At 45.0% G+C, this 18,767-nt stretch overlaps 1 protein-coding gene across 4 annotated transcripts in view; it reads right to left on the bottom strand.

Annotated features, from left to right (window-relative positions):
- The window catches only part of HM13 (histocompatibility (minor) 13), a 45,789-nt gene extending 31,922 nt beyond the window's left edge, over positions 1 to 13,867 (bottom strand). For 3 of the 4 annotated variants that reach the window (XR_551574.1, XM_008587445.1, XM_008587443.1), the window contains exons 1-2: positions 13,542 to 13,867; positions 3,298 to 3,396 (exon numbers count right to left, since the gene is read on the bottom strand). Coding sequence is in view for 3 of the 4 variants with exons in the window: in XM_008587445.1 (XP_008585667.1) it covers positions 3,298 to 3,396; positions 13,542 to 13,724 (282 nt within the window). In the remaining variant the exon portion in view is untranslated. The remainder of the gene's footprint in view (positions 1 to 3,297; positions 3,397 to 13,541) is intronic. The other variant, XM_008587444.1, reaches the window with a different exon arrangement.
- Positions 13,868 to 18,767: the final 4,900 nt, after the last annotated feature.

The following is an 18,767-nucleotide window of genomic DNA, read 5'->3' as shown; positions in this document are numbered from 1 at the left end:
TCATTCTAACCTTGGGTGGGAAGTCCCTCTCAGAGAGGCACACAAAATGAAAGGATTTATTATACTCACATGTCTTAAAAAGGGAGACCCGTGGGCAAATGCCTTTATTGGGTCAGGGTGGAATACATAAGCAAAAGGCGTGAGGGAATTTCATTGGTGTGTTTGAATGTCACTAGGTCACAGGCAGAGGAGGGCAAGAAGGGGAACTTGTGGTAGAGACCTGCCTTATCACACTGGTGTACCTGGCCACGTGGGCAGGGTGCTCACGGCCTGTTTGTGAGATGCTGAAGCATCAGGAAAATATGAAGTTTGAAAAATGAACAATGCAGTTACAAACTGTGGTGCCCCAACTAGGAAGAGGGGAAGAAAGTCCACTCTGGTGGGCCCTTTTTCTGTTAAACCAACCAACCGGCTGTCAGGCTAGAGTTCAGGAGGAGCCTCATAGCTGCGTTGTCAAAGCAGCTGCCTTTAAGCAGCTTGGACACTCTAGAGGCATGGGAAAGAGGAATGCTCTGTGCTTCTGGCACAGGCCGGCTTCGGCTCACCTGCTCAGAGAGGAAGACAGGCTGAGCAACAGGCAGCCAGCACCTTAAAGAAAAATGTTCACACCCTCTACTGCCAGAAATTCCTTTTTGGGCCATCTGGCCTAAGGAAAGAATCCTAAATACTCAAAATGTTAGAAAGTCTTGAGGTAAGACTGGGTGCATATTCCTGGCACTTAGCACACAGAGACTTGAGGAATAACTGCCAGAAGCAAAGTTGGAAGCAATGGGCTAAGTGTACTCAGAGCCACAGAGAGATCTCAGAAGTATAGGGAAGAGGAAGAGAGGGAGATGCACTGCACAATTCTATTTATGGAAACTCAGCTCTCATACACACAGACACACCAACACTGTGTTTTATAAGAAATATATACATCTAAGGACATAAATCAAACACATTACAGCATTTACCTCTGGTGGAGACAGAAATGAAGGTGAGAAGTGGAGGTGGATATTAGGGGTGAAGAGGGAGGAAAAAAGTGGGGGGGCCTGGCATGGATTGAGGGTGACAGGCTATGAGCCAAGGCATTTGATATGAATTCAGCTCTTTACTTGAGGTCCAGGAAAAAAAGAAAAAAAAAATCAGTAAATATCCAATGTTATTTGATGTACTCTTATTAAAAAGCAGAATGACATTTTCTGTTTAAAGTGAGAAGGGATGCTGTTAAGTCAACTATGTTGTATCTGCTTGTTGGGATACTCTGAAACCATTAGAAATGGTTTCATTAGAATCCAACAATGAGGGAGTGATGGAATAGGAAAGAGGTGGTAATATTATGTTTTTGACTCACTCATAGACTGCTAAAAACTTACAATGATGCTAATGCAGGGGAGAGTATAAGGAAGCCAGAATACTTGTAACACTTAGTGGGAATGTAAATTGGTACAATCGTTTTGGAGGGCAATTTGGCACTATCTGTTCAGATTCCAAATGGACATGCTGTTTGACCTGGTAATCCTTCTGCAGCTATGCTGGAAGAAAATATGTGCACAAAATATGTGCATGTGCCAAAACGTGCATATAGATGCTCACGGCAGCACTGCTATGATGCCCCAACACTGCACATGCCTGAATACCCTCAGGTGTACACTGTAAAACAGAACTGCGAGTTAAGAGGAATGAGGTAGATTTGACTGTGTTGATATAAAAATACCTCCATGGTAACAATCGTATGATACATATATTTAAAAGGTTTTTTAACATAAATGTAGGCCTAAACATAGTAGATTCACAAGAAAACTATATTGGGGAGAGGATTATGGCTCATTTGTACCTTCCCTCAGGCTGAAAAGAATTTTTTAAAAATATGTACATGAATTCTTAAAATGTAAATTAAAAAGTTATCCTCGAGGAATTTTCAATGACCAGGAAAAAAGTGCTTGTGATGTACTATTAAAAAAACAAAAGGGGAGGGCCGGCCCGGTGGCGCACTGCTACAGTGCGCTGCTTGAGAAGCGCGGTGGCGCTCCCACCGAGGGTTCGGATCCCACATACAGACCGGACGCTCACTGGCTGAGCGAGGTGCGGGAGCAACACCGAGGGTTGCGATCCCGTTGCTGGTCCCGGTCCGGTACAGGCACGACACTGAGGTTGCGATCCGTTGCCGGTCACGAAAAAAGACAAAAAGGAAAAAAAAAAAACAAAAAACAAAAAACAAAAGGGGGATGGCCGATTAACTCAGTTGCTTAGAGTGCAGCTTTATAACTGCAAGGTCAAGGGTTCAGTTCCCTGCACTGGCCAGCCAGCAAAACAAACAAACAAAAAACCAAAAAAATGCAACACTATAGTTATACTATGATTACAATTATTTAAAAAATACTTATTAAAAGTTTGAAAGGAGATATGCCAAAATGTTAAGTGATTATCTCTGTGTGGTGGGATTTATTTTTCCCTCTTTTGATAAAATTTTCCTGTTATATTACTTTTATAATCAGAAAAAGGTACATTTGGGGAAAAAAAAAAAAAAAAAGAAGTTTGGGCTGGCCCGTGGCCCACTTGGGAGAGGGTGGTGCTGATAACACCAAGGACATGGGTTCGGATCCTATATAGAGATGGCCGGTGCGCTCACTGGCTGAGCGAGGTGTGGACAACACCTCGTCAAGGGTTGCGATCCCCTTACCGGTCACAAAAAAGACAAAAAGTTTAAGGAGAGTTTGCAGTAACATAAGAAAATGCTTATGATAGTGTTATTAATGTGCAGTGAAAAAGCAGCTACAAGCTGAATATACCACGTGGTCACAGCCATGTTGAAACCATGCACAGGAAAAATGGTGGAAGGACACACCTCCGAAAGGAAACTGTGATTGTCTCTGGTAGTGGGGTTTTGGATGACTGCTGTTTTTCCCTTTTTACTTTTCTGTGTTTTCCAGGTTTTCAACACTGAACCTGTGTAACTTTTATTAGGAAAATAAACCTCGATAAATTTTTTTAAAAAGGCAATTAGTATGGTAGAGGTATATCTGAGACATGAGCTATATATACCCCATGCCAACATAAATAGTATAATGGAACCAAACTGTTATCACAAAAACAAAACACAAAGCTATATGGAGAAAAGAAATAAAGATTGGTGGGAAAGGCTCCCAAACACTGACAGTGGTTGACTCTGGGTAGTGGGTCTACAGGTGAATTATTTTTTCCCTGCTCTTTATTTTTTATAAATGAACATGCATGGCTTCTGTGATGGGAAAAATAAAACACAATAAAAATAAAGTTATTTAAACCAAATGACGCAACAGGTGGCAAAGGACTTACTTTGAAAAAGAGGTAGAGCCCCAAGAGTGTGCAGCTGGCGATGATGGGGAAGCGGGCGGCGTCCCGGCTGGTGATGGTTTCGGGCATGTCCGAGGCATTCTAGAGGACAGAAGAAAGGTGTTGCTGAGAGGGGGTGTGGCTCTGGCCTCCCAGGCTGGATACTGGTGGGAAGTTGATGACCCAATGGTTCATTCATCTCCTCTCCCACTCTCTTCCATTCAGTTAGGTACCTCAGGGGTCCACACGTGTTTTCCTGCCTTAAGCCTTTTGCTAATGCTGATCTCTCTGCCAGGGATGCAGCCCACTTCACCCTGGGGCAGGATGCTCTGATCCTGCTGTTTTGCCACTGAGGAGATCTGGACACTGACAGGGATGGTCCTAGAAGAACCCAGGGCACATTTGGTATATCTGGGGAGAATAGCTATGACAGAGGCAGTTACAGTATGTATGAGGGAACTTCAAAAAGTTCACGGAAAGATGGAATTAAAAGATAACATGAATCTTTCCATGAACTTTTTGAAAACCTCTCGTACAGTAGTCCCTGCTCTTTTGCAATTTTGCTTTCTGCAAGTTCAGTTACCTGCAATCGACAAAGAAGGATGAGTACAGTACAATAAGAAATTTTGAGAGTAAGAGAGACAGACCACATTCACACAACTCTTATTATAGTGTATTACTTTATGATAGGTATGTATGCATAGGAAAAAACAGTATATATAGGGTCTGGTACTATCTGAGGTTTCAAACATGCACTGGGGGTCTTGGAACACTTCTCCTGCAGTATTACTTTATGATAGGTATGTATGCATAGGAAAAAACAGTATATAGAGGGTCTGGTACTATCTGAGGTTTCAAACATGCACTGGGGGTCTTGGAACACTTCTCCTGCAGATAAGGGAGGACTACTGGAATAACTGAAAGAAAAAACCCGGAAACTGGTGACACTAGAAGTCTCAGACCTCATGAGAACTGTTTCCAATTTTCTTATGGATCAATTAAGAGGGAAATATGATTGGTCTTTTATCCAGTAGGTAATGAGTATTATGAGTGGAAATGAACAAAAACAATGGCTGAAACTGCACATGGGAGGACACCACTGCAAGGCAAAGCAAATCTTGGTTAAACTTAAGAAATTTGACTGGGAGACTTTCATACAGTGAAAATAAAAGCCACAATTAAATTTGTAATGGCAGATGCTTTAGTTGGCAAGAATGTGATGTGGGTAAAGAACTGAGGAAGGAAAAATATTTACATGAAAAAGAACCGAATGCAATCAAAACAATTTCAGTATTATGAAAAAGGGAAAGAATTGAAAATGGAATAATGGTGCAACGTGGGAATTAAATCAGCTTCACAGAATTCATGCCAAAATACTTTATAATGAAAATTCATCGATGGTTGTATAACCCTCGTTTAAATTTGTATTCAAAACAGAGTCGGGCCGGCCCGGTGGCGCACTGCTACAGTGCGCTGCTTGGGAAGTGTGGTGGCGCTCCCGCCGAGGGTTCGGATCCCACATACAGACCGGCCACTCACTGGCTGAGCAAGGTGCGGGAGCAACACCGAGGGTTGCGATCCCGTTGCCGGTCCCGGTCCGGTCCGGGCGCAACACTGAGGGTTGCGATCCGTTGCCGGTCACGAAAAAAGACAAAAAGGAAAAAAATAAAACAGAGTCAAACACTTCCAGGATCACAATGCTCTATGTGTGCCTTTCTCTACTAGGCAAAATCCTCACTGTACTCAAGGGCCCAGCAAATGTCACTGCCATAAACTGTTCCAGATTTCCCTGCTGGGACAAGCCTACCCCCCAACTATTTTATATTATAGCTACCAAAAGTCCTAGCAATGTCAGATTAGACTTCTGGTCATGCCAAAGTGAAGTTCTGTTCATAGTAGCCACAGGCTCATCACAGTGCCTGAGATGTCCATCTTGTAAATAAGGCACCAGCATCCCTGGCAGAAGGGATCATATTCTGCTCTGGAGCCTCATCAGTATTTTGGCTCATGGCTCTTAAAAACAAGTAAGAAAAAACATGCTAAGAGGGAAATTGTCTGGACAGGGCAGATTTTGGCTCAGGGATGCCCTAGTGCCCCAGAGTGGAAGGAGATGGGGCACAGAGCAGCAAGCCCATGAAATAAATAATCAGAAGGAGAGGCATGGGAAATGGGGATGCAAATATGCTGTTGGCTTGAGTACATACCTTTCCAGATTTTTGTGGAGGGCAATTTGGCAGGAAGCATCAAATTTTAATTTGCACATGCCCAAGGATACCCAAGAGAAGATTCACAGAAAAGGAACTTCAAATGGCTCTTAATCATAGGAAAAAAGTTCATTCTCACACTTGATAAGAGACACTGAGATTCCACTTTTCACCTGTCACAATGGCAAGAATCCACATTTGGTAACATACTGAGTTTGGGAGGCTATGGGGAAAGAGGTAGTCTCCACTACTGCCGACAGAGGGGTACATCGGTTTTCCTGCAGAGAGTAATTTGGAAATCTATGTCAAAATCACAAATGCACATATCCTTTGACCAAACAATTCCACTTCTGGGAATTTTCCCAGACATATAAATCACACATAAACAGAATGATTCACATAAAGTATATCCAAGGTATCCATTGCTGTGGATGGCTTGCTGAGTGACTGACGCAAGTCATTTGCTCTAAGTCTCAGTTTATTCATCTGTCACATAGGATGACAATCTCTAGTTTCACTTACCTCAAACAAGGGCCAAAAAGCTTAAACCAAGTGAGATATGGGATGTGATAGCCTGGCAAACTATAAAGTACTGAGTTCACATGAGGGGTTGTGGTTGTCAGGGAGAGGCGAGTGAGGAGGAAGCCAACCAAACACCTGCATGAGTGGCTGAGGCTGCCCAGGGCTGGAAGGTAGACCCTCCCTCCCCTCTGGCACCACTGGAGGAAGTTTTGTGTGAGTCACTCTGGCAGCTTTGTCAGGAGGGAGTGTGGTGGGAAGGGTGAGCAATATATTTCCTTCCTTTGCTTTCCTCTCCCAGCCCTTGGTTTCTGCTTTTGGCAGCAGTGTGCTGTGGGACTTGGGGAAGTTCCTCACCCCCTCTGTGCACCTTCACAGATTCAGTACATTTCCTGTGTAGCAGTAGCATGGTTACAGAAATAAATTACACAGCTCCCGACCTTGAAGAGTTCACAGGCAGGTAGGATAAGACCCTGATGTGTAAACGACTATTACAATGCAGGGTGACATGTGACAAAATAGACATGTATACTGGCATGACACATGGTATGAATGCCAAGGGGTTAAGAGAGGGCTCTGAAGTCAGAAAGCCCACCCTGATTCCCAGCTCTACGACCTTGGGAAAGTGATTTCCTCTCACTGCCTCAATTCCTCAGCTGTAAAATGAGTTGTGAGGAGTGTGATTTCTGCATTGGATGTACTTAGCACTGTACCTTTTTTTTTTTTTTAAAAGATGACCGGTAAGGGGATCTTAACCCTTGACTTGGTGTTGTCGGCACCACACTCTCCCAAGTAAGCTAACCAGCCATCGCTATATAGGGATCTGAACCTGTGGCCTTGGTGTTGTCGGCACCACACTCTCCCAAGTGAGCCACAGGCTGGCCCCAGCACTGTTATCTTGAGTAATCATTCAAGCTGCATACACTATCTGTAGCATTACGTGCAAGCAGACAAGACACTATTTCTGCAGGGTAGTAGGGGAGTGTCAGAGGTGGCTAGAGCAGGTGCCACTAAGCAAGGCATTGAAGGTCAAGCACAGGGTCTGGTATGCAGAAAGAGCCAGAAAAACAATGACTGAGTTGAGAGGAGTTTGCTTTGTATACAAAGAAGGGAAGTGCTTATCAGGCAGAGGAACCTGCACGTGCAGAGGCTCAGGGCTGTGAAAGTACACGTGGGACTCTGTGGCTTCACCTGCAAACCAGCGTTATGGCTCAGCTCCACATATTCCTTTCCATTCAGCCCAGTACCCTGGGTGGGAAGAGGCTTAATATTACTCGATGACAAACCAAGACTGGACAGATGCTCCAACACAGAGGAATTTGGTCTCCTCTGCGGGTGACTATTACAAACATCCGATGCTGTGATGTTGAGTCAGAATGGGAGATCTGAAATTTGACTGACAATGACAGTCATAAGTATAAGATTTACCAAGCACTTTCTATGTGCCAAGCACTATTCTAGGTGCTTTACGTGATTTCAGCCTCACAAAAACCCCACAAAACAGGTACTTTCTTAAAGGCTCCATTTTACAGATGAGGAAACTGAGGCTCTGAGGGGGTGAAATAACTTGCTCAGTGCCACACAGCTGGCAAGTGGCAGAGCCAGGATACAAACAGAAGGCAGTCTGGTTCCACACCCTCTTGGCTACTATGAGCGTTTCCTAGATGACTTCTATCTTTCTGCAAATATCTGTTGGAAAGCTGCGACCCTTCTGAGGAACAGAATCCTGAAGGTAACAAAACAGTTAATCTTTGTAGTTACAAAAATACTAAAAGTTGTCAGGATTTCCTACCAAGTTGATTGAGATTTTTTTTTTTTTTAAATGACAGGTAAGAGGATCTTAACCCTTAACTTGGTGTTGTCAGCACCATGCTCTCCCAAGTGAGCTAACCGGCCANGCTCAGCTCCACATATTCCTTTCCATTCAGCCCAGTACCCTGGGTGGGAAGAGGCTTAATATTACTCGATGACAAACCAAGACTGGACAGATGCTCCAACACAGAGGAATTTGGTCTCCTCTGCGGGTGACTATTACAAACATCCGATGCTGCGATGTTGAGTCAGAATGGGAGATCTGAAATTTGACTGACAATGACAGTCATAAGTATAAGATTTACCAAGCACTTTCTATGTGCCAAGCACTATTCTAGGTGCTTTATGTGATTTCAGCCTCACAAAAACCCCACAAAACAGGTACTTTTAAAGGCTCCATTTTACAGATAAGGAAACTGAGGCTCTGAGGGGTGAAATAACTTGCTCAGTGCCACACAGCTGGCAAGTGGCAGAGCCAGGATACAAACAGAAGGCAGTCTGGTTCCACACCCTCTTGGCTACTATGAGCGTTTCCTAGATGACTTCTATCTTTCTGCAAATATCTGTTGGAAAGCTGCGACCCTTCTGAGGAACAGAATCCTGAAGGTAACAAAACAGTTAATCTTTGTAGTTACAAAAATACTAAAAGTTGTCAGGATTTCCTACCAAGTTGATTGAGATTTTTTTTTTTTTAAATGACAGGTAAGAGGATCTTAACCCTTATTACAAAAATACTAAAAGTTGTCAGGATTTCCTACCAAGTTGATTGAGATTTTTTTTTTTTTTAAATGACAGGTAAGAGGATCTTAACCCTTAACTTGGTGTTGTCAGCACCATGCTCTCCCAAGTGAGCTAACCGGCCATCCCTATATAGGGATCCGAACCCGTGGCCTTGGTGTTACTAACACCACACTCTCCCAAGTGAGCCATGGGCCGGCCCCCTGATTGAGATTTTTAAACCAGATGCTCTTATGCAAACGCAATAGCTCCTGAAACACAAAACATAATTAGAGAGTGGGGAAAAAACTGACACAAATAGCAGAAACAAATTGAGCTTCCAGTGACATTCTGGATGTTCTTGTTGTCAGTGGGGAAGCAAAAGCAGTAAGGGAAGCCAGATGCCCAGCTTCAAGTCATTGGCACAGCTTGAGCTCAGTGAGTATTGCTTCCAGGACATGCCCTAGAAATGATCAGGAATTTATGAATCATTCTGTTACTCTGTCACCACAGGGTCTCCTCTTTAAACATTCACACACTCACTTCTTCACAATTCTGCTTCCTAAACATTTCCTGAACTGACCTCCCATTTCTGTCCTTTGGCTCCCACTGCTGTCTTCACCACAACCACTACCAGGGCCTCCTTACCCTTCTCCCTCTGGCCTATCACTACCCTGTTACAAGCTCTCTCTAAAGCCTACACCTGTGGAAAATGGACTACATGCAGCCATTAAACAAGAATGGAAATCATTGCTGGTGGGATAGTAAGCTGATAAAACCCTATGGTGGATGATTTGGAAAAATCTATCTAAATAAAAAATGCACATAGCTGTTTACCCAGCAAATAAATTTTGAAAAATTTATCCTACAAGTACACAGACAGGTGTGAAGTAACAACTATATAAGGATATTAATTTCAGCATGGCTTATAATAGCAAAAAGCTGTAACAACCTAAATGACCAGTGGAGGACTCTAAATCAGTGGCTCTCAAACTTGAGCATGCATCAGTATTACCAGGAGAGCTTGTGAAAACACACATTGCTGGGCCCAGCTTGAGTTTCTGATTCCGAATCTGCATTTCTAACAAGTTCCCAGGTAATTCTGATGCTCCTGGTCCAGGAGCCACACTTTGAGAACCAGTGCTCTAAACAAGCTATGGGGTACAGGTGGGATACACACAGCTGTTAAAGAAGAACAAGACCACACCATATGTACTGATTTGATTTCCAACATATATATGGTGAGAAAAGCAAGGTGCAGAAGAGTGTATATCTAACAAAATATAACAGTTATATAACAAAAATGGTGGAAAAGCATATGCTTATTTATTTGCAAAGGCACATAATCTCTCTGGATGGATAGCCAAGAAACAGGTGACAGAGGCTGCCTCTGGGGAGGAAAACTGGGCAGCTGGGGTCGAGGGAGACTTTCACTGTGATCCCTTTGTACCTTTTGAGTTGTGTACCGTAGGCATGCCTCACCTGCCCTCCCTGCCATAAAAGAATAAGGCACATCTACATGTACTGACAGAAAAATGAACAAGACATGTTAAAGAAGAAAAAGCCAGGTTGCAGAGCAATATGTACTGTATAATGCCACTTTTATAAAAATAAATTTATATGTGCATATGAGTATATACACAGCATACACGTTTGTATATACACAGAATAGATTCTGGAAGGTTACACACCAAGTAACAACTATTGGGTTACTTCCAAGGAGTAGTACTGAGGAGGCTTTTCCTTTATACTCCTGCATCGCTTGAATTTTCTACAAGTGTGTAGTATTTTTGTAACTATGAAGATTAACCATTGCACTGCCTTCGAGAGTCTGTTCCTCTGAAAGACTGCAGGCTCCCTGAGCGTCTTCTGGGCTCACATCACATTACTCACTGCCTTCCTGGACACATCTAGTGGTCCCATGCCTCCCTCTCCTCCTGTTCTGCCTGAACTCTCACCCATCCATGCAAAGACAGCTGCTGCCCCCTCCAGGATGGATATCAGAATTGATTCTATCAGGCTGGTCACACATCTGTTTCTCCTTGGTGACTGAGCTTTGAGGGCAGGGCTTGGCCTTCTTTGTCCCGGTCCTCCTGGTACCCAGCCCATGGACTGGCACAGAGCAGGCGCCCAGTCCTGTTGGCTGAGAGGCTCCTCTGTGTTACAGGCGAAGGGCCTTTCAACCAATCTGACTGCCTGGGCCAGCTCTTCTCCCTTCTGGGGATGTAGGTCTCTGACAGGAAGGGGCACGGTGCTGAGATTGCTCCTCCCAAGGCTACTTCTTCCCAGTACACTCTTGGCTGTTCCACCTTCTCCCATGATTTCAACTCGCTCTGCCTGTTATGCATACTTTGTCCTTTGGGAGAATTCTGTTCTCACAGGCCCTCTCTGTAACACCAGTGGGAAATCAAAACTCCTGGACCCCTGCACTAGCTCTTCTCTTTCTTTGCCAAATAACCAGGGAAGCGACTCAGGGTAGAAAATGGAGTGGTTTGACTTGTCCTTTCCTAGGCCAAAATGCTACTTGTGGAGTCTTTAGAGGCACCTGTGTCAAGGAGCGATCCCTGGACTAGGACTAGGCAAATCTGGTTCTGTCCCTAAATGGCAAAGTGATCTTAAGAAGTCATTTCTTTGACCCTCCGTTTCTTTTTCTGTACAATAGGGATAACAAAACTGGCTCTGCCTGCCACACTCAGCTGCTGTGAGCATCAAAGCAGGTAGAGGTTTTTTTGTAAGCCTTAGAGCATCCTGGTTATCGGTCCTGGGAGGCTACCAATGGTCAGGTCCTGTTTGTAATTTCGTACAGTCTTCCAAGCCTGCTGCCCTGCAGGAGATGCTTGGGGAGGTATTTAGAGGTGAAAGCTCTCTTCTATCCATAGCCTCTGTTTCAGCCACAGCAGACCTTCACTATTTCCTGAACTGCCCTGCACCTTCCTGCCTCTGTACCTCTCTCTGCTTACCTTGTTTCCTCTGCTTAGAATGCCTTCTCCTGGGGCTGGCCTGTGGCTCACTTGGGAGAGTGTGGTGCTGACAACACCAAGTCAAGGGTTAAGATCCCCTTACCGGTCATGCCTTGGTCATGACCAGAATGCCTTGTCCTGGCCGAAATTCTACCTCTACACAAGGCTCAAGTGTACTTCTAGCACAAAGCTTCCTTGCCTTGCCTCAGATGTGCTCAACCTTTCTCCCTAAACCCTGCAACACTGCCTGTATTACAATCTAGTTTGTCTTCCTTCATCCAGACTCCTAAACTCCTTAGTGATAGGGCTCTGACCTACTCATCTTTGCAGCATTTCCCCACCCTAGACAACAGTGGAAGTTCAGGAAACACTGTTGCCTGGAATGTGAGGAGATCGTTGATCCATGTGCAGAGGGTAAGGTGCCAAAGGGAACTGCTGAGACAGTTTTGGGAGCTGCTCAGATCAAGCTGCCCAGCCTACGCCATACTGCCCTTTACCTCCTTGCCCTCGTCTATTTCTGAACTTCTCTCTGCACCAAGTGTCTGTCTTATGGGCATGGAGGAGAGTCTTAAGGCCACCTGAACCCTGCTGAGAAGAGGCAGAATAGAAAGGAAAACGAGGTTGTGTCTGAGTCTCTCAGCCTAAGCCCTGCCTGACTGCTCTCCTTTGCCTCTGACCACAGAGAGCCAGCAGTGAGTTCCCTGCTCTTGGGGAAGGAAGATGGCAAGCCTCAGCCACTCCTCAAATTTAGTAGTGTTTTAAGAACCTGAACTTTGGCAGTTTCAAAAGTGGCAGCTGCTTTGTGGGCCTGCCCTCTTTGGGTAAGACAGCTTCCGCTTAGGTCCATCTTCAGGTCTGGGTGGGGGAGGAGCAGCGGGGAGTTGCAGATTAAGAGGTTGTGGAGGAGGGGAGAGGGTGCCAGGAAATGAGAAGCCACTGGTACAATGGGCTAGAGAGGGCTGAATATAGGGAAGAAGTGAGGGTGGTGGTGAGGGAAGAAGAGGGGGAAGCAGAAGGTGGGAGGTGCTGGAGTCCTCTTAGGTATTCAATGGGACAGACGTTGAGTAAAGCCAGGGATGAGGTCTGGTCCAGTCTTGCAAGCGAGGCCAGCAGCATCTCAGTTATTCAGCAGGCAGGCCCAATTTGGTGGAGGAACTGTCTTGGGGGGATGGGGAGAAAGGCTACTTTGATGCAGGGTAAAGGGCTGTGATGGGAACAGGATTAGTGGTTAGGAATAGGGCCTATTCTTGGCTAGGACTGATCCAAGGTCGGGTGCTAGTAAGGGAGAGGAAACCAGCGAAATAAGGCATCTATGCCTGGTTAAAAAGTAGAGGAAACAAGTACCAGGTTCAGAGGAGCTTGTTGATTAGAATTGGTTCGAGAAAGTGATTCAAAAAACTTGGGGCTGAGCTGGGGCTACATTCCTGGGTGGTTTTTGCGGCAGGGGCAAGGCCCTGATCTGGGGGTTCTAGGTGAACACACAGGTGCTATAGATTCCGTGAAACAGAAGTCAGAGTCTAGGGATGGGTCTAGATGTTAGAAGTGGCCCTGGGGTGGAGTGAGGCAGGGTTCCTGACCGAGGGATGACAATAGACTGTACCCGTATGTCATCAGGTACAGACTGGGATTGACCTAGAGCCCGGGATGGAATGACTGTCCCAGGTGGGATGTGCATACCTTGCTGCTGGCCAGCCAGAGCAGAGGGTGGGGCTGGTCTGGCTGCAGCCAGCACACTCAGAACAATCAGTACCCAAGTCCCAGGGTGAGGTTCAGCTGACTGTTCTTAGCCGCGGCATGACGTACAGAGAGGTAAGTGTCAGGGTCTGGGTGGGGTAGAAACCAGTTCCTATTTGTCAGTACCCAGGTCGGGGGTCGGTGCCCAGATCCAGGATGTGTGCCCGGAGCGGAGGCAACGGTGGTGATCAATGCTGGGAAGGGTCAGTATCCCGGGAGAAGAGGTGTCCCGCCTAGCAAGGGTCCGTGTCAGCCCCTCCGGGATCGGGGCGGAGAGCGCCCGGGTTGTCGCTGACCCTACCTTGCCGCGGGCGCAGCGCACAGAGCGCAGGGCACCGAAGAAGATGGGCAGCAGCGCCATGAGCAGGAGGCTGCCGTAGGCCAGCGCGATGCCCTCGGGCGTGGAAGGCGGCCGCGTCGTGCCGTTGGTTGGGCTGCCTGCCTCGGCGCTGCCGTTATGCGGGTCGCTGAGGGCCGAGTCCATGGCGGGGCTGCGCTCGGGATCCGACTCCAGCTCCGGTCGCTGCAGCAGAGGAACAGATGGAGAGACGGGTACTGCAGGGAAAGCCACGTTCCCTTAAAGAAACAGGAAGTGACGTACCATTCTTGCCGTCCCGCGCCGCGCACGCGCTCGCATGCGCGCGTGCGCGCTCATGGCTCCCCGCCCGGTCGCCCTCTAGCGGTGGCTGAGGGCCGGGCGGCGGGTTGCTAAGCAACTTGCTAGCGGGCCGGAGAGGAACACTGGACCACTGCAGCGGGGCATCTATCCCGAGAGAGACCTGAGGACGCCATTCCCCAGTCCCCGTCGTTCTCCTCAATCCCAAGCTGTGGGTTGCTAAGCAACTTGCTAGCGGGCCGGAGAGGAACACTGGACCACTGCAGCGGGGCATCCATCCCGAGAGAGACCTGAGGACGCCATTCCCCAGTCCCCGTCGTTCTCCTTAATCCCAAGCTGACCTACTCTCCACAGATCCTTATCCTCCTAATGACTAGGAATTTTATTTGTGCGTGCATTCATGCAATATTTGATTGTTCACTCACTCAAATATTTTGAGTGTCCCACGAAATGTCATAGACCAGTCCCCGTCGTTCTCCTCAATCCCAAGCTGTCCTACTCTCCACAGATCCTTATCCTCCTAATGACTAGGAATTTTATTTGTGCGTGCATTCATGCAATATTTGATTGTTCACTCACTCAAATATTTTGAGTGTCCTATGCTCTGGGGACACTGAGATGAACAATACAGGCAAAAGTTCGTTCCTTCCCTTATCAATATTGCATTTTATTAAGGTGGGGGGAGGGAGGTTGGGAAGAAAATAAATAAATAAAATAAATATGTAAAGCCTATAGACGTTAGTGTATAGTTATGCGTCACATAGCATGTTAACGCAGATAAGGAATTTAGAGAAAAATAAAGCAAAAGGAGAGTAGAGAATGTGTGGGGTTTTCAAATGTATTGAGGGCCCACTATGTACCAGGTGATAATCCCTCACCAGTCCATAACCCTGTACAGTTTATAAAGCTTCATGGCTCTTGTCACAATTGGAAGAAACTACTAATGTATGTGATTCTTATTTTTAGTATTGGCTTTTTCAAACAGAAAACTTACCATATGCACATGGTAAAAATTGAAAAGTACAAAAGAGTACCCAATGACAAGCCAGACTCCCTCTCTTTTTAGGTTCCTGGCCCACTTTCCTGAAAGCAGCCACTCTTAATATTTTCTTGTGTATTATTCTAAAACATTTCCATGCATATGTAAGCATATATATTCATTTACCCATCCCTTCATTTAACAAATCATGATTGGATACCTAGTACCTAAAAAGTGCTGTGCTAGGCTCTGGGAATCTAAATTCTATAAATGAAACAAACATGGAGCTAGGCAATGAATGACAGAAGGAAACTACCTTGGGTAGGGTGCTCAAAGGAGGCCTGACACCTAAAGGGTAAGAGAGGAGCCAGCCGAAGACAAAAATTCCAGGTAGAGATATGTACAAAGGTCCTGATATGAGGAAGGGCTCGATGAGGTTGAGGAACTAAAAGATAATCTGAACACCTGAGGTGTTTAGAGGGGATTGAAAAGGGAGGATATGGTGCAAAATGACATCAGATTTGCTGTCATGAGTCATCTACATCAGGCCTGGTGGACTATGGATGGATTTTATTCTAAGAGACGTGAAGACAGTCAAGATTGCTATGCAGGTGAAGGATATATTGATATGCCCTTAAATTTTAAAAAATGATTTGTTCAATATATGTCTTTTCTGCTAGATTGATTGTTCCATGAGGGCAGAAGCCAAGTCTCTAGTATTCATTGCTTAATTTTAAGCACCTGGAATATTGCCTGGCACTCAACATAGTAGGCACTCAATGATGATATATTGAATGAATGAATGAACAAATATATGACTTTCAAAACAATTCTTTGATGAAGATAGGACATTCCTTATCCTCATTTTACAGATGGGGAAACTGAGGCTTATCTGGCTCATATAGCCTGCCAATAGTAGAGCAAGGACTCAACCAGAAGCTTTTGATTTCAAGTCAGAGGGCATTTCCTGCACCCACCTTTATCTCTCTTCCCATTATTCCTGCATCTGTTCACTTTGCGCATCATTGAAAACTTCCATCGTACTTACTTACAACCTTTCCGTCTCAGTCTTCCCCTCAGGTTTCCCCTGTCTCCATCCATTCTCATCCTGTATCATTAGTAAAGCTGGAAAAAGCATGAAAACTCGTGCAGGAAGTAAAGAAAGGAATGCTCCCATGGGAACCACAGCTCCAGCCTGGGCAGCTGGATTTGGCAATTTGAGCTTTAATTTTATTCACTGACTTAGGCCAGATGTATTTGGAGAGGAACAGGGCCTGGCATAAAGAAGGTGCTCAACAAATTTTAGACAAATAAATGTAAGAATGAATGAAGTAAGACTTAGCTCACCTTGTTTATCACTTCCTAGCTGTGTAGCCTTGAGCAAGTCACTTCACCCACTATGCCTCAGTTTCTTCCTCTGGTAAATGGGAACTATTAAAACATAAGATTACATCGAGGAAGTAAACTTGGAATGCATAGTAAATGCTAGATATTATATATACATTGCCTCTTTGTTTCCCTCTTTGCACTAGCTGCTGGGAAGTTCAGTTTCAAATTTGTATCCTACCTTTAGAAAGGAATATGCCCCACAGTCTACCAGCCTAACTCTGACTCATCTTATTACCCTACCTTTAATTTTCTTTTTTTCCAACTTTCTTATCTATTTTTTAAAAATCATGTTGTATTTATCCCTCTTCTGTTAACAGCTTTAATTAAGTTTTCAGAAAGCAGAAGAATTTACATTAGATTTAGTCAATGACTATTCTGTACAGGGAAGTACTGAGCTCATCCCTTTGAGGGAAATGTATGTGGAGAAAATCCAGCCTCTGCTCTCTAGAAATCTGTAGGCTTCAACAGGGCAGAAAGGGAAGGAAGCATAAAAAGCAAACTCATGACTGTAAAACAAGACCAAATATACTAAGTATGCAGACAGATAGGGGTAAAGAATAAACAAGAAAGACATTTTTGTGGGCAGATGTCTTGGGGAGATGTATTTGGTAATTTTAAAGATGGTTGCACTTTCTTTTGGTTGTTATTCCTTCCATCAAGAGGTGGGGTTGAATTCCCTTCCATCTGAAATTGAACTGGTTTTAGTGACTTGCTTGTAATTGATACAATGTGGCCAAATGATGCTGCATGACTTCTGAGGCTGGGGAGGAAGAAGCCAAACAACTTCCACCTTGTTCACAGAACTCTTGCTCAGGGAGCTGTGAGCCACATATAAGAAGTCTGACTACCCCAGGACTGCCATGCTATAAGGAAGCCCAAGTCACAAGAAGAAGCCACGTGTATATGTTCTGGTCAGCAATGCCAGCTGAGCCCAACCTTTTAGTCATCTCAGCCCAGTGACAAACATGTGAGTGAAGAGCCCTCTAGATGATCCCAGTCCCCAGCTCTTTGAGTACACTAAACCATCAAGTCTTTCCAGCTGAGGATCCAGAGAACAGGCAGCAGAGAAAAGCCATCCCCATAAAGTCCTGTCAGGATTTTTGATCCCCAAGAATCAGTGAGTATGCTAAAATAGTTCTTTTGAGAGTGCCTCTTTATCCAACAATAGATAACCAGAACAATGTGTCAGTTATGATTAGGTTTGGCTGGCTGCATACAGAAAAGCCATCCCCATAAAGTCCTGTCAGGATTTTTGATCCCCAAGAATCAGTGAGTATGCCAAAATAGTTCTTTTGAGAGTGCCTCTTTATCCAACAATAGATAACCAGAACAATGTGTCAGTTATGATTAGGTTTGGCTGGCTGCATATAACAGATAACCCCCAAATAACAACAACTTAAACCAGATGAACTAAAAGAAATGCAGAGGCAGGAAGTCCAGGGCCAGTGCAGCAGTTCCATGGCTAACAGGAACTGTAAGGAAAATTGAAATATAAATGGTCAGGATCCCTCAGATGTTCGGAATCTTGCTGAACATGACCTAACCTGTTTAATGTAAATATGCTCACGTGCATCCCTTGGTCATTGTTTGATCTAATATGTGTATGTGCACCAGGTGTTCCTTGGTTATCTGACTTGCAAAGTATAAAGGACACACAGCTCTGATCCACAGTGCCCTTGGGATGCCCCGGGAGGCCTCTAGGAGGTCTGCTGGTACCTGAGCTTGCATCTGAATAAAGCCTATTAATTTTTACCCACAGCTCCCAGGATCTTTTTCCTATTACCTAGCTCGCAGCCTGCACGTGAGGGTTTTGTGACCCAGTCTGTACAACGGTTTGAAGGGTCTGTGGGCCCTAGACCGACAGGAACACAGCTGCTTTTTTCTTTCTGTTTGTCATCCTAGCACAGGGCTTCCATTCTCAAGGTCACTGCATGAGCTAAGAAGGCTGCTAGAGCTCTGGACACCTTGTTTGAATTATAGACTGGAGAAAGGAAGAGAGATGGAACGGTAGAAAGGATTTTTTCCCTTCCCCTTTAAAGATCACTCCAGGAGTTCGTATAATACTAGACCATAATTACCTGGCTACATCTAGCCACAGGGGAGTCTGTATGTACTCTAATAGCTGGACAGCACTGAGCTAGTTATTGTTAATCTTGCAATTGATCATTTTAGCAATGTGCCTAGATAAAAATTGAGTTTTCTTGCAAAAGAAGATGAGGAGAATGGAAGTTAGGAGGCAAAAGCAATCTCTGCCATTGACAAACGACCAGGGGAGTAGGCATTTGAACCAGGTCTTGAAGCATAAAGGGGATTTTATTTTCAATGTTTTATTTTTTGAATAGCTAATATATGCACATGATAAAGAGTTACAACAGTACAAAAGGGAATTCTGCTTGTAGTCCCCCAGGCTTGCTCTCCAGCAGTACACACTAGTCACCATTTCTTGGGTATGTATATAAAAGTACCTCCTTTAGGGCTGGTTGTTGGCTCAGTTGGTTAGAGTGCAGCCTTGCAATGCCAAGGGCAAGGGTTCAGATCCCCTT

The sequence above is a fragment of the Galeopterus variegatus genome, unplaced genomic scaffold (genome assembly GCF_000696425.1).
Source record: "Galeopterus variegatus unplaced genomic scaffold, G_variegatus-3.0.2 Scaffold4397, whole genome shotgun sequence".
Taxonomy (NCBI): domain Eukaryota; kingdom Metazoa; phylum Chordata; class Mammalia; order Dermoptera; family Cynocephalidae; genus Galeopterus; species Galeopterus variegatus.
This window is presented reverse-complemented; position numbering and strand designations above follow the sequence as displayed.